This window comes from Pongo abelii, chromosome 13 (assembly GCF_028885655.2).
Source record: "Pongo abelii isolate AG06213 chromosome 13, NHGRI_mPonAbe1-v2.0_pri, whole genome shotgun sequence".
NCBI lineage: Eukaryota > Metazoa > Chordata > Mammalia > Primates > Hominidae > Pongo > Pongo abelii.
This window is the reverse complement of record NC_071998.2, coordinates 126022870-126039283: the sequence shown is the minus strand read 5'-3', so window position 1 is coordinate 126039283 and position 16414 is coordinate 126022870. Positions and strand designations below refer to the sequence as shown.

The window sequence follows — 16414 nt, the reverse complement described above, 5'->3', positions numbered from 1 at the left end:
AAATTATGTTTAACATTAATCTCTCTCCTGGCGAAATAACAATGGATTTATTGTCACTGTGAGATGGCCCGTTCGAGTCATGACATGAGCTGGGATGCTGACACTTTATAATCTACGCTGTCCGGGCACTCTGGGAGGAGGGAGTCGGCTATCGAACACTTCATGTTTCATTTCTCCAAGAAAAGTCACAGTTGAGGAGTGGGCTCCGGACTCCCTCAGAGCTTTTCATTTTTTTTTTTTTTTTTTTTTTGGAGACAGAGTCTCGCTCTGTCACCCAGGCTAGAGTGCAGTGGCGTGATCTCAGCTCACTGCAAGCTCCACCTCCCGGGTTCACGCCATTCTCCTGCCTCAGCCTCCCGAGTACCTGGGACTACAGGCGCCCGCCACCATGCATGGCTAATTTTTTGTATATCTTTTAGTAGAAACGGGGTTTCACCGTGTTAGTCAGGATGGTCTCAATCTCCTGACCTTGAGTGATCTGCCTGCCTCAGCCTCCCAAAGTGCTGGGATTACAGGCATGAGCCACCGCGCCCGGCCAGAGCTTTTCATTCTTACTTCTGCTGAAGTCCAAAGGCACTAGAGCATTTTAGGTATGCAGTAGGAGTACAATAAATGCATTTGTGTTGAAACTGAATCATACTGAGCCGACAGTTACTAAGCATACTGACTGCTCACTACAGTGGATCACGCGATCAATAAACAGTGACTGGTCCCCTAAAAAACAGTGATTGGTGCCAGGCTCTGGGGTGACACAGTCAAGGGACAGATATGGTCCCTGATCTCAGCAAGTGATGCTCCCACGATACAAACAGAAATCATCAAACTAAACCAGTTAGTTAAATAATTGCAGGCTGGGCGAGGTGGCTCATGCCTGTAATCCCAGCACTTTGGGAGGCCAAGGCAGGAGGATCACTTGAGGTCAGGAGTTCCACAGCAGCCTGGCCAACATGGTGAATCCCTGTCTCTGCCAAAAATATAAAAAAATTAGCCGGGTGTGGTGGCACACACCTGTAATCCCAACTACTCGGGGGGCTGAGGCAGGAGAATTGCTTGAACCTGGGAGGCAGAGGTTGCAGTGAGCCAAGACTGCACTACTGCACTCCAGCCTGGGCGACAGAGTGAGACTCTGTCTCAATAATAATAATAATAATAATAAATAATAATAATAATAATAATTGCAAATAATGCAGGGGGCAGGGGGCAGTGTGGCAGAAAGAGGTCAGAGGATAGGAAATGAATGCAGGGTGTGGCTAACTTTGGACAGGGGGCCAGGAACCTGGGAGGTGGGTGAGGTTTCAGCTGGACACTGGCAGCCCAGGAAGGGCCAGGCTAAGGGGAGCTTGGCAGGCCCAGGGCAGAGGCCCAGGATACAGGGGCACCGAGGCAGCCCTGCAGAAGGAACTTCACCAGCCGTCTTCAGTCCTGACCGGAAGGGCTCTCAGTCCCAGACTGGGGTGGGACAGGTGAGGGGCCCCAGAGAGGAAGCTGCCATCTGGCAGCCCCTGCAGGGAGAACTTGGTTCTGGAACCTTCTGGCCTGGACCCAAACTTACTGCATTTGTCATGGCCAGAAGTGAAGTTCACATTCCCTGGGCTGGACCAACCCATGGGGTCAAAGATAGAGTGAGGAAGAGACGGTCTCCAGTCTCAAGGGGAGGCCTGTGCACACACCCAGGTGGGAACCCCACATCTTATTTCATGGGACCCCCCTCCTCTCAGCCATGAGGGAACCCCTATCCTGCTCTATGGAGGTGCAGGGGAGTGGAGAGCATCTGCTCAGTGAGTAGAGGGTCTGCAAAGCCCCCAGGCTGAGGACACTACCCTCCCACCACTGCCTCCATCTTCCCCTCATGTCAGCCTGCCTCTGCAGCCAGCACCCTGTTCTCGGCCGTCCCTGTAACCCTCATCCAGCACTCAGCGCAGTCCTGCGGAGGGTCCCGGGGCCCAGCACAACTGGCTGCTCCCTTGCTCTCTGGCAGGAAGGCACTGGCGGGGGCAGCAAGGGGCAGCAGGACATTCTGCCCAAGGGAGGCTGATTCTGGAGCCCAGGCCCCAGGGTGCAGGAGAGCCACAGGCGAAGACAGGTGTCAGCCAAGGGGCAGGGGGTTGTGGGCAGAGCCGTGGCCTCCCTCCAACCCTGCCTGAGGTCCTGAGTAGGAGGCAAATCTCAGAAGCCTGGTCTGAAGAGGGGTAGGAGGAAAAGGCACCTACAGAGGACTAAATGGAGAGGACCCCACCCATAGCACCACAGCCGAGGAGGAGGCTGTGTGCTGATCCAGGAAGTGGGCTCAGGTGGGGCTGGTCCCCGAGTCAGGTGACCATGGGGGACACTGCCTTGCCTGGTCATCCTCAGAGGGGACAGCTCAGACCTGGGTCATTACAAACAAGCAGTGCTGGGTCAACAAGGCAGGGAGCACCCCATCCCGGGCCCCCAGCGGGGACATGGATCCCAGAGCTCGGGCCGCCTGGTGAGGAAGCCAGGCCTGCTGCCTTCAGGGTCTCAGGCCACCTCACCGTGAGGCGATGTCTGCACTGCAGGCTCAGGGGGCCGAGGCCTGGGACCCCAGAGGGAAGGAAGTCCCAACCCTCCCCGCTTCACTGGTGGCCCCCGCATCACAGTCCTGGGCTTCAGTCCCTGCAGCCTCATCTCCCTGGTGCCAGGACAACCCAGCACCCATGATCAGTCAGAAACTGTGGCTCAGGGTGGAGCTCCCTGGTCCAACAGATCCCAGAACCCAGACTGCTGGGTCTGAGCAAGACTAGAAAACCCTCTTCAAATGAGAGGGGAAATTCTAGCCTCTGTCCTGCCCCCAAGTGCAGAAAATGAGAACAGGATTCTTCACCTGTACAGAAGGGAGGGTGGTGCCCCTGATGAGGGTGGCCTAGGGAACCTCGCTGTCCCAGGCCAGAGGAGGCCGGGCTCCGTCTGTTCTGTTCATGGCTGTCTCTCTGGCACCCAGATCACTCTGCCAGTTCGTGCCCAGTGGGGGATACAGGACCAGGTGGTGCCCGTGTGGGTGGAGGGCAGAGGTTAATGCCTGTGCGGCCTGGGCGGGGACGGGCACTGCACCCAGGTGGAGGCTCCCAGTCACCTGCTCAGCTCAGCCTCCAAACCCCCGCCCCCGTGATCCAGGGCCACTTGGCTGCTGGGTTGCCGAGGGGTGTGTGAGCTCTTCGGGGAATCTGGGGAGCCTGCTCAGGGATTTTGTCAGGGGATCGGATGCCGGGGAAACAGCTGCCTGGATGCGGGCTTCCCCTCTCGCCAAGAGATACTTGCAGATACTGTTTTTGCTCCACTCAGTTCCCCACAGCCCAGGCCTTGCCATGGCCACCTGGGCTGCACCCTTTCTTCTTCCTCTGCAGCTGTCAGGCAGGTACGGGTCTCTAGAATCCCGCAGATGCTGCTGCTCCCCGAGACGGGGCATGGTGCAGCTCCAGCTCCCCTAGCGCTTAGGCTGACCCACACGAGTGGCTGATGCAAGGCCATGTCGGTCCCAAGCAAACAGCCCTTTCCTATGTGTGGCCCCTACACACTGAGCACTTCTCAAACGGAAAACCTGAAGTGAGCTTCTGAGTCCCTCCACTGAGGGGCCCACAAGCCAACTGGGGTGGAAGGAGTCCGAGCAACAGAGGACAGGTGGCGAGTTTGCTCGGAGGGCCGGGCGGAAGGGGCGAGGCGGGGTACGGCGTCAATTCAAAGGCAAATGACGTCCTATGACACTGGTCTCCAACAGCATCCCTTGGGACCTCTGCAGGTCCCAACCCAACACTTTGGGACCTGCAGAAGGGACTCCATAGACAGCCCTGCTTAAATACTTCCCAAGCAACCTCCAGCTTCATCTGCCATGAATGGGGCAATTGGCTTATATGGACCCACTCTACTCTGTAAGCTAATTCACAGAAGGCTCTAGAAGAGCAAGTGAAGCACTTTGGAAAACTTAGAAAAAACATGGACTGAAAAAAAAATCCTGCATACTATTCAGAAATTTACCCTAGATTATATGTTGGTTTTGTCTGAGACAGTCTCACTCACTCTGTTGCCCAGGCTGGAGTGCAATGGCGCGATCTCAGCTCACTGCTTCACTATGTCAAGGTAACCTCGCTCACCTAGCATTTGGTTAAAAGCCGGAAACAGACATGGAAACCAACTGATCTGTAGATAAGAGCCCTGCTCAGGGATGGGGTCCCTGCTGAGAGAGGCACAGAGAGCCTGCTATGCAGAAGAAACTGCTGGAAGGCCAAGCCATTTCTTTCTTTTCCTTTTTTTTTTTATTTTGACATAGTGTCACCGTCACCCAGGCTGGAGTGCAGTGGTGGGATCTCAGCTCACTGCAACCTCCGCCTCCCGGGTTCAAGTGATTCTCCTGCCTCAGCCTCCCGAATAGCTGGGATTACAGGCATGCACCACTATGCCCAGCTAATTTTTGTATTTTTGGTAGAGATGGGGTTTCACTATGTTGGCCAGGCTGGTCTCAAACTCCTGACCTTAAGTGATCCGCCTGCCTCAGCCTCCCAAAGTGCTGGGAATACAGGGTGAGCCACCGCGCCCGGCTGATCCTAGATTATTTATCCAATAATTAGCCTGTATTCCTGAGATACTGTAATATTTCTGGCCACAAGATGATCCAGCAGAGAAGGACAAAGTCCAGTGAGTGTGTGGTGCCCACACCCCAGAATTGGGTGACACAGAGAAGATTAAACAAAGTGGCTGAAGATCCCCTTGGAAAGCAGGAGCGCTTACTTCCCCAGTGTGCCCCTCAGGGTGTCACACACCCAGAGTCCACGTGGTCCTCGGCAATCAGCTCTCTAAGCCCTTCCCTGGACCCGCCCTCCCAGGCTCTCTAGGTCACGAACCTGGGGTCATGGGGCAGAAAAGGGTGCAACTTCTGGGCCAAGATCCAAGTGAGCATTCCGTGGCTAATTCCAAAAGAGATGCTCTCCCAAAAGCTTAGGAACGCTCCTCCAGAGGCCTGGAGCGAAACCGCTGCAGTCCTTTGAGAGGACAGACTGTCCAAGCCGATGAGTTCCACACTCTTGAGGCTGGGGATCCACAGCCCAGGGCCACTCTGGCACCTGGGCCGTTTAAGAGAGTGTGGGCTGCCAGGGGTCCCAGGCCACCTCGCCTCACCTCCACCGAGCTGCAAGGCGGGGACTCGGCACCTCAGAGGTATTTCTTGAAATAACTCATTCTCAAAACCATTCTTGAAAAGAACTGCTCAGATTCTCTCAGAGACAAACTCTTCAAGGTCACATGGATGTAAAGGAGGGCTGGGCAATGGCTGAGGATGAGTGTACAGAGAGCAAGCCTGTGGAAGCAGAAACAGCCCCTCAAAAGAGGGTGTCCTTCAGGGGCCCTGCGGGGACACGATCTTCAGAAACACCACGGAGTGTTCAAAGACTGTCCTGACCGTGGGTTCAATGCCGGGGTCACCTCCAGGTCCACCAAAAAGATGCTGTGCTGTCTTCTAATAATTACAGAGCACCTCATAAAGTGAACTCACTTGCCTTACATCCCCCGTCCCTTTCTCATCTGAATCAGAAAGAGGAGCTCATTTCAGTCCAGGCCATGAGCAACTGGCTGGGTCAAGGCGATGAGGTTCTCTATCACTGGCTCATTAATCACGTCCAGATAAGCCCAGAGGGTTTAATTAACTGTGACAGGTGGCGCCCCACGACTGGGTGACACGGACAACTTGGATGCTGCATCTTAGAGCTAATGCTGCTTCCCACTCCGGGTATGTAATTAAAAGCAGAGACCCGGCATTTGGCAATTGATTCTCATTAAAAGCCTCCCATGCTCTTGCTAGGAGTCACGCCATTTGATTCATCATCTCTTAATGTCACTGCCCCCAGTTAAACTTCTGTCTGGAAGTGCTTCCTTTCCCATGACCCCGAGGTTTCTCTCAACCTCATCCCTTAGGACCCATCCGACTTCTTCTGCCCTTGGAGTCCTGGCGGCCCAGCTACCACCAGAGACACAGCTGATAGAAGGTCAAGAGCACAAGGCCACACCCACCCACCCACCTACATCCAGCAGAGAAGGACAGTGACAAAGCCCAGTCCAGTCCAGAAGGACAAAATCCCACTGTTGCAACTGCCTTTTCACTACAGTGAAATGAAACCGGGCTCGTGAGAGGGGCTTCCTGGAAAACTGAGCCCGTTTCTGCTGCCACACAGGCTTGAGCGCTGCTCCTGGCTGGAGGCCGGAGGGCCAACAGGACCCACCACCCCAAACAGAAGGGTGCGGCACTTACCAGGGTACAGCTGCTTGGTGGGTGCGCTGAGCTGCGCGTCTTTGGTGACTCTGTAAGCGACATCTGGGCCTTTGGAAGATCGCCGTGTGGCGCAAAAGCCTGTTGTCTTTGTTATTCCATCAGGCAAGTTGTGAAAATCTAGAACCTTCAGGAGATCTGCTGGCTGAGCTGAAATGACACAGGAGGAGCGGAGTTAACCACGGAGAGGAAAGGAGCACCTGGGAACACCCAGAAGCTGGGATGACGGGAAGCACCCCCACCCCCACCACTGTGAATCTCGGGCACTCAGAAGGGCCCCAGGACCAGCTCAGAGCCGCGTGCTGGGTGAGGCAGGGCACCACGCTGTGGAGGAGGGTCCCAGCCCTGTCCCCACCAGCAGCCACACATCAGAGGCAGACCCGGGCTAGCCCGGCTCTGACGACGCCCGCCTTCCTCACTGTGCTCTCGTGGCTCCTGAGGCTGGCAGGGGCCACACACCCGGCCTCCCGGACACCTCTTCTCATTGGCCGCGTAAGGAGAGCAGCCCAGGCAGATGCTGGAAGGCCACAGAAGGCCCGCCGCGGAGCTGGCCGCCTTATGGGGTGCTGTGCAATGACACAGGAGAACCGGTGGGTCACAACATCTGCCCTGCACCCCTGAGAACCTTCACCCCGCCTGAGGCCCCTCCGGAGGTCACGGGGATGTCACTGGCCTAGTTTATCCCCCGTCGTTATCCACCTGGACTGTCTGTCGCCTTCCCATGACCATTTACAGCGGGTGTGCCATTTCCACTGCCCCGGAAGACCCCTGCCCACATCACCAGACCATGCAGAGCCAAGAACAAGGGAGGGGCAGCCCCCGCATCCCTTCCAGAAGGTTCCTGACCCTCTATCCAGGGGTTCTCAGGGAAGGGCAAGGGGATAAGCTGACTTCTGGCCAGCTGAAGCCGTGATCATTACCAGGGAGCTCAATGGTCACCCTCCAACACAAAAGACGGCCCCATCTGCCAGAGCCTCCTTCCCCACACCACGAGGATCCCAGACCTGCATCCACCACAAGGTGCGAGTCCAGGAACCTGCCCTGAATAAGGTCAGTTTTATGGGGAAAGCACTGCTCCTGCCCACAAGCAAGAGGTTCCCTGGGAGTCCCGGCAGAGAAAATAAACTCGAAGTTGGCATCACAGTGACAGAACAGTGTGTGTTGGGGCGGCCTGGGAGTTGGAGGAACCCAGCAGCCAGCAACCGCCCTGCCTGGTAGGTGTGGAAGGGGGTTGGCCGTGCCCCCTCTGCTGGCCAATCAGAGCATGACACCACCCTGTCCCAGACGGTCAGCTCAGGGATGGACCTGAGACCAGCCAGGACAAGGAAGCTCCGTCCTGGGGCTCTTTTTCTTTGAGAAAGAGGAATCCTCCCTGCTCTGCTGGCTCCAAACACAGAACAGGAACCTGGAGCTGCTGGCAGCTGTCTCCTGAGCAGGTGGAGAGTGCTTGCCTGAGGATGTAGAGAGACAGACTCTGGCCACACTGTTTGGGTAGCTGGATCAAGCTGTGCCTGACAGAAACCGGTGTATTCATCTTTACGCTAATGCCAATTGGAGTTAGAGCCCAACATCTGCTACTAAACAGTGCCCATCTCTGGGTGCAGCGGCATGGGCCTCCTTAGCTATCAGTTCCCCGCTCCCTGGCCTGGCCCTCCTCCCCAGGGAGGAATGATGACAAGCATAGGATGGGCTCAAGAGGAAAGTCCCACTTTTTTCTGAAGGGCGGAAGGTTTGGAGGTGAGACAGGATGGCCATGCAGGTTTCCTCTCTGCTGGTTTTCGGGGACTCCTGCAGCCAGTGGCACCTGCAGCCTCAGCACTGCCACGGGAGGAGGTGGTCGCCAGAGACAATGGTGCAGTGTCACTGCTTGTCCCAGCAGGCCCTCAGCAAGAGGAGCACCCAGACGGAGGACTCTGTCTCCCCAGCACTCCCTGTCCCTCCAGGGGACTCAGCGCGGGCACTGTGCTTGGTGCGCAGGCCACAAGGAGGTACAGACAGGGCCCTGTGCCACCCCCACCCCCGCCATGACCAGCTGACGGTGCAGGGAAGACAGCAGCCTGGGCAGGGCTCTGAAGGAGACTAGGGTGGAGGGAAATCGAAGCTTCACTTCTCAATCATGAAGCACCTCCCCGTCCACAGTTCTCTGGAAGGCTCTACAGTACCCAGGTCCTAGGGTTCTGAAGTTCCTGCCTCCGACGGTGTCATTTCTACAGCTTGGCTTTGCTGCAGTCCTCTGCCAATTAAATCAAGAAGCCAGAAACATGGAGAAGCTGAGGATTTCCTACCACGGCGTGGGAACAGTTACAAAGGGGAGGGGCGGCACAGGGACCCAAAACACCCTGCACCCAGGCCTCTCATGGCCTCTCTGATTTCCTGGGTGGCTTTCGGCTGCCAAGCAGGGCACAGCCCACCCAGCTCTGTCACTCCCTCGGGCATGTATGGCACCTCCCACCTGGCCCCAGCAAAGAAGGCTTTGGTGGGCTTTTGCCTTTAACTTGAGAAGCAACGCTGAGTGCAGGTGCCTGGTGAGGCTGCACCGCACAGCCTGGGCCTGGATGCAGCCCGTGGGAAGAGAGGATGCGCCAGCTGCCAGTCCACCTGCTGAAGATGACACAGCGCCGAGCCCTGGGTCATCCCTAAGACTCAATTCCAGCATTGGCAGCGGCCAGGACAGGGGAGCAAGGATCCCGGCTGGGGCTTCCTGGACTCACACCATAACAAGCCCGTGATGCTCTTCCCAGACTCAGGCTCGCAAGCCTGTTTTCTCCATTGCTGAAGGCAAGAGCTGTTTTCCAGCAGGCTTGGTGGACTTGTTCTCAGATCTCTGTTGCAACAAGTTTAAGAGGCCACCAGACCTTTCCCAGGCCCAGTGCCACCCCTCCTGCTGGCCAGGGGCTTCCTGTGCCAGAGCAGAGGAAAACATTAAGTACTTTTTAAAAAAGAAAAGGTTGGGGAGAGCCCGGGAAGAACCTGGCAGCACAGCCTTTCAGGAGCTTTTCTTCCAGTCTCCAACAGGATGAAAACTCCACTTGGACACAGCACAAGCTTTGGGGACAGGTGGATGTGGGTTTGAAGCCAGTGGTACCCCCCACGAGAGGGTGGATCCCAGTGGGTCAAGGCCAGTGAGAGAAGCTGCAGAATCAACAATGGCAACCGCACACTGGCCCGTGCACTTCCCAGCTCAGCAAACAAGAACCCCTCTCTTTTGCCCTTTTCTCCTAGACAGCCAGGCAGGGGCCCATCACCAGCGGTTCCCATAGGACCCACCAAGCAGCCCAGGTGCTCAGTGAAGACGGAGAGGGCAACACGCGTGTGGTCTCCACACCCAGCCTGGTGCTCACTCTTTAATGAAGGACCATGAGGATGTGCCCAGAGGTTCCTGAGACTGACCATCTGATGCACAGAGGGTCAGCACCGAAAGCTTCATGAAACAAAAACTTTGTTGCTTCCATGGAACCCTCGCCATGACTGGATCACCTATGGGGTCAGTCCATCACGTGGTGGATGGATGGATGGATGGATGGATGGATGGATGGATGGATGGATGAATGGATGGATGATGGATGAATGGATGGATGGATGGATGGAGTCCCAGAGAATAGCAGGTGTCCTGCTGTGCCTTGGCCACCCAAGCTCCAGCCCCGCCTCTTCCGGGCACTGTCCTGCTCTGCAGTCTGGGGAGCTAAAAACTATACTTCCCAGGTGACTTTGCATAAGGATGCAGGGTGCAAATTAGAGTCTACCAATCAGAGAGACTCATGGAGTTGGACAGTGAGACGGAGGTGGCAGCCTCCTCCGCCCTGGCGCAGCCAGCAGGGCCATATCCCCAGACACAGCATATGGAGGTGATCCTGGTGTCCAGACCCCCGTGCACACCACAGCCTGGGACCAGCTTCAGGGCACCAGGCAGCATTGGCAGCAGCAACTTCCTGCAGTCTGGGTGGCAGCCTTGCTATGGTGGTGCAACCCCAAGTGGGATAGTGGAGTGGGGCCTCCTGACCCCACCACGCCAGGTCTCCCGGAGACTGTATCCACCTGACTCCCTGCATTCAATCCCTTTCCTCAACGTGGCTTGCTCCCATTAGCTGTGTGCACTGAAACCAGGAGCCTCCCTGGAGCCACCTATGGGACATGGGCCCAGCACAAGGCCACTGGCATCAGAGTCTTTAAACTACAAGAGGCGTTTACCCCCAGCACCTAGGGGTCAGGCATCCTGCACAGCCTCACTCGCCCAAGGAATACCTCTTGCCCATCCCTGAGTTGACCAGAGTTAGAGAAGTTGGCCTCTGCATCCCCTGCACTGTTACAAGTAGAAGTATTTGTCATTGGCAACCCAGAGGCCCATTTTCATGAGGATGTAACCAGGCATCATGTCCCCAGATCTATAAAGGAATGGACACCAGCAAGGTCAGTTTTAAGGAAGAAGGGAGGTGACTGAAAAGAATTTTATGGCCAGGCGCAGTGGCTCAGGACTGGAATCCCAGCACTTTGGGAGGCTGAGGCAGGCGGATGGCTTGAGCTCAGGAGTTGGAGACCAACCTGAGCAACATGGTAAAACCCTGTCTCTACATAAATACAAAAATTAGCTGAGCTTGGTGGCATGCACCTGTAGTCCCAGCTACTGAGGGGCTGAGGTGTGAGGCTCGTTTGACCCTGGGTGGTGGAGGTTGCAGTAAGCCAAGATCACATCACTGCACTCCAGCTTGGGTGACAGAGCATAACCTGGTCTCGAAAAAAAGGAAGAGGAAGAAGAAGAAAAAGGAGAAGGAGAAGGAGGAAGGAAGAAGGAGAATAATTTGGAAATGAGTGTTTGAGTTCTGCGTGGGTGCCATGCACCACAAAAGGCAGCACAAAGGCCCTGATAAGAAATATAAGCAAGACTGCAGCACTGGCACATAGGAGGAGCTCAACACAGACATGTAGGATGGATGGATGAATGGATGGATGGTGGATGAATGAATGGTGGATGGATGGATGGGTGGATGGATGGATGGATGGATCAATGGATGGATGGATCAATGGATGGATGGGTGGGTGGATGGATGGCTAATTGATGGATGGATGGATGGATGGATGCTGGATGGATGGGTGGATGGATGGATGAATGGGTGGATGGATGGTGGATGGATGGGTGGGTGGATGGATGGATGATGGACGATGGATGGATGATGGCGGATGGATGGTGGATGGATGGATGGATGAATGGATGGATGGATGGATGGATGGATGGATGAATGGATGGATGGGTGGGTGGATGGATGGATGATGGATGATGGATGGATGGTGGATGGATGGATGATGGATGGATGGATGGATGATGGATGGATGAATGGATGATGGATGGATGAATGGAATGATGGATGGATGAATGGAATGATGGATGGATGGATGGATGGAGGATGGATGGATGGATGGATAGATGGAGAATGGACGGATGGATGGATGGAAGGATGATGGATGGATGGATGGATGGATGGATGGATGGAGGATGGATGGATGGATGGATAGATGGAGAATGGATGGATGAATGGATGGATAGAGGATGGATGGATGAATGGGAGGATGATGGATGGATGGATGAGTGTATGGATGGATGAATGAATGGATGGATGGTGGATGGATAGACGGATGATTGGATGGATGGATGGATGGATGTAAGATGGATGGATGAATGGATGGATAAATGCATGCATGGATGGATGATGTATGGATGAATAGAAGGATGATGGATGGATGGATGGATGGATGGTGGATGGATGGATGGATGGATGAATGAATGGATGGTGGATGGATGGATGAATGGATGGTGGATGGATGAATGGATGGATGGGTGAATGGACAGTGGATGGATGGATGAGTGGATGGATCAATCAATCAGTGAACAAATGAGCAGGTGAATGGTGAAAATCAGGAGGTATAGGGCAATTTTACAACTGCTGCACTAAGTTGTCAGCCTTTCCACCAGCCAATAACAATGTCTCCACTAACCATGCTAGGATAACTTTCTCTGTCCCCAACAGGCATTTCCATGATCACCCATGGAGGTCAGCTTCTCTGTTCCTCCAGAGCTGACCCAGAATAACCACATTCCATGTCACTCTAGGGCCTGCCACCCTCTCATCACATAGCTGCAGGACATGAGATGCTGGAACATCATGCAAGGACTACGGTGCTCAGCGCACCCAGGTGCTCCTGGCCTGGACCAGCAGTGGACTAATGTGGCCCAGCACACAGAACCAGAGATGAGAGACTGAAACCGAGCTGGTGAGGCATGAGGATGGAGCCCTGGGCTCCCCTAAAGGTCTGAGGCTCACAGACCTGCTGAGAAGGATGAATGCTGGCAGCCAGGTGGCTGAAGACACAGCGGGGCAGCATCACAGCACCCAGCCAAGCAACACTCTGTTTCCCCCCGAGACCTGGGGGGGCTGCTGGACATCTGTACAGGGCTCTGGCACCTACAGGAGCTGATGGAATGAGATGGCTGCTTTTAGTGGGAACTTAAATCAGTTCCTGGCCGTCCACTGGTGCCCAAGCACTCCTCCGAGGGCTCAGAAGCAAGGAAGGGGCAACTTCGGCCTGGTCACAGCCTGCCCTGCTGGAGAGCATCTCTTAGGCTCAGCAGCCCCTCCCCTTGGAAGTGGGGCCCCTCATGAAACAACGCTTCTCCACCAACAGCAGAAACACTGCAGAAGTCCGCCACTTTCGGGAAGGAGAGCGGAGGTCTGGGGCCACCCTCTTGAGTGACACAGATGTGTCCTCAGAATGGAATCCAGAACCCAAGCCCGGACGCTCCATGGCACCACCATCCTGCCAGCCTCGAGGAAGGGAGACGCTCGGGGGCACCCTGCCAAGTGCTGATCTCAGAGCCTCATCTTCCCATTGGGGAAGGGGGGCTTCAGAACAAAAGAGAATCAGCCAGAAAAGCCCACTGGGTGCTGGCGCCCCAGGAAAGGGGGTGCTATGAGCTGCTCCCAGGGCACAAGCACCCACCCCCAGGTGGGGTGGGCCCTGATGGACAGGGAGTATCAAAGGGCGGCAGGAACAGAGCCCTTGCGTGCAGGGCAGGGCCGGGGCCTGCGCAGGAGCCCACACACACTGGGCCCTCGGCCGTGTGTGCTGAATGACTGAGTGAGCGGGCCCACAGCTTCTACACACAACAGCCTGGGAGAGGGTGTAAGAGGATGCAGAGAGACAGACTCTGTTTGGGTAGCTGGATCAAGCTGTGCCTGAACATCTACAGAAACTGGTGTATCCATCTTTATGCTAATGCCAATTGGAGTTAGATCCCAACATCTGCTACTAAACAGTGCCCATCTCTGGGTGCAGTGGCGTGGGCCTCCTTAGCTATCAGTTCCCCGCTCCCTGGCCCTCCTCCCCAGGGAGGAATGATGATAAGCCTGCGACGGGCTCAAGAGGAAAGTCCCACTTTTTTCCCAAGGGCGGAAGGTTTGGAGATGAGACAAGATGGCCACGCAGGTTTCCTCTCTGCCGGTTTTTGAGGACTCCTGCACCCAGGAGCACCTGGAGCCTCAGCACTGCCACAGGAGGAGGTGGCCGCAGACCAGCTTACAGCCGTGGTTCTACTTTTCTAAATAAAAGCCCACTTCAGCCTGGCGTGCCACTCTGCTGTCACCGTCTCACGGCAGCCCTCACAGAGCAGGAGCAAGCTGTGAACAGAGGGGAGGCTGCCTCCCCTGCCCAGGAAGGAGGCTGGGTCTGAGGCCGTGGGATGGCACGCTCCTACGAGGGCTGCTGGGGTCTGCATTGGATCTTTTTCTCTAATTCCTTTTTTTTTCCTCTAAACAAGCTCAATATCTTTAAGCACTGGCTATGGGTAAGATGCCTTTGAAGCCCAGGCTGTCTGTCCCCACCAGATGATGTGCTGGCCGCAGTCCCCGCTCCCAAAGGCTGGGCATTTGCGATCCATCAAAGCCTGCTCCTTTTTGCCAACAAATGCACAGGGGTGCTCCCCTGGCCCCAGAATCACAACACACCAGCAGATTCCACCTGGTCACTCGTGGTCACTTGGGGGTGACTTTTCCTCAGGTCCCCCATCCTGGTGCCCCTCTGAGCAGGGGCAGTGCCCACTGCTACTTTCCAGTCAAGGAGTGCCCCTCAGTGCTGACTTGCCCACCTGCCTGACCTCCGGGATTCCTGAACCCTTCCTGGGCAGCAGGCTTTCCCGCATCCCACCAGGCAGTGTGGCAGGATTCTAGTATCATCTTTATCTCCTTATCTCATTAGAAGGTTATTTCCAACTCTGTCCCCGGCACTGGGGTGGCTCTGTCCGTCCTGGGGTCGGAGTCTCCGGGGAAGTGTGCTGGCCCAGCCCGATCTCTCTGCCCCACGTTCACCCGCAGTCCCCTCCCCATGCCCGCTGTAGTGGCTAAAGGAAGCCGCAGCTCTCGGGTGACACAGGTACAGAGTGTTCCACTCAGGACCCGGCCTCCAGGCAGCACGGCTGGGGGAAGGTGAGGCACTCGGCCGGGTCCCCGGCACCCAGCAGAATGGTGCTGTCGGCTCTGTGGACACCCAGTCCAGCCCCCAGTCCGAACAGGGCAGCATTTCTGCCTGGCCCTTAAAGCTCCCCGGCCCGTCCTCCAGAGGTCACCGCCAAACACTCAGCACTACGGTCCCAGACACTGAGCCCAGGCCACGTCCTGCCAAATGTCTGTGGCCCGCACAGCCAAGGGACCAGGATGGACTCGATAGAATGAGCTGGGGATCAGGGGTCGGGGAAGACAGCTGTGGGGACAGACAGAGAGCGAGAGAGAGAGAGAGGGAGGGAGAGATGGGGAGAGAGAGGGAGAGAGAGCTACATAGACAGAAAGAGAGAGGGAGAGATAGAGAGAGAAAGAGAGGAAGAGCGAGGAAGAGAGGGGAGGTTTCTGCAGGCCCCAAAGTCAATATCCTTATCTTCAAGAGAAAACTTGAGAGTCTCTAAATAACTCCAAGCTTGAGGTCTTCACAATTCTCGGGCTAGAACTCTAATTTTAGAGCCAGGAGTCGTAAACAGCATCTGGGCTAAGAGCCTTCATTGGGAAAGAGGAATCGAGGGCAGGGCAGGCGAGCATGGTCACTCGCAGGCTGGTGCCACGCTGGGGCTGCAAGGGAGCCCCCCTCAGTGCCCAGTCCACCCCAGTCCCAAGCGCTGTTCCACTCTGGAGCCAGTGACAGGCTCCCGAAACCACAGGCACACGCTGGCCTCTCCAGACACAGCTGGCAGCCTTCATTCTGGTCCCACCCGTGGCCCCATCACTGAAACCATATCACTGCTACGTGCATCCCACGGGCAGCGTGTGTGTCCTCCACGGGCTGTGAATTGCAGGAGGGCAGGCGCCCCGCACAGCCCGGCACCCGCAGATGCTCACAGAAATTGTTCACGAAGCCATCAATTTGCTGTTTGTAAAGGGCCCTACGGAGCCGGGGAAGGGCGGCTGTCCCTCCTAGTTCCCTTCCTTTATTTCCTGGAAGCCAGAGAGCCACAGTTCTTGAAGGGCCAGGCTGAGGGCCGAGCCATCGAGCCACGAGGGAGGGTCTGGCCCAGGGCTGAGGCCCCCCTACCCCAGCCCTCCCTGCAAGGCAGGTGGCCTCATCAGTGAGGTCAACCCAGCAGGTCGAAAAACAGAGGCGCTCTGGAGGCTCTGACTGAAATTCTTCCTCAATGAGTAAACCAGGCAGCAAAGGAAGGGGCAGGGGTGGAAAATGCAGAGGGCCTGGGGCTGCAGCGCAGGCCAAGGACACCATCCTGGGAGGATGGCAGATGGCCCGGCCTCTCCCGCTGCCCCCTGAGGCTGTAGTGCTAGGCGGAGACCTGGAGACCTGAGCCCAAACTCCCAGCCTGCCCCTGCGCTCACTGCCACGTCGCAAAAGCAGGTTCTATGCACCCACCTAAAAGCTCTCATCAATGTCCAACTCCTCTGCCTGATGTCAAAGTTCCGGCCCTCACTCATCCCTCTGCCCCGTGGGATTTTCCTGGGAGACCCTGGCTGTCACGGGTCCATCTCCTCACCAGTGTCACCGTCCTGCAGGACCCCATCATGGTGCATTAGAACAGTGCCCTCTGGGGTTGTGCAGTGCACAGCATTGCCACCCTCCCCAAGCCCCCGGGGCCCCACTTCAAGGCCTTTTGCACCTCAGGAC

At 56.2% G+C, this 16414-nt stretch overlaps 1 protein-coding gene across 2 annotated transcripts in view; it reads right to left on the bottom strand.

Moving 5' to 3' along the window:
* Window positions 1-16414, bottom strand: part of COL5A1 (collagen type V alpha 1 chain) — a 210226-nt gene that overhangs the window by 152737 nt on the left and 41075 nt on the right. For both annotated transcript variants that reach the window (XM_024251846.3, XM_024251845.3), the window contains exon 2: window positions 6254-6421. In XM_024251846.3, coding sequence (XP_024107614.3) covers window positions 6254-6421 — 168 coding nt within the window. The remainder of the gene's footprint in view (window positions 1-6253; window positions 6422-16414) is intronic.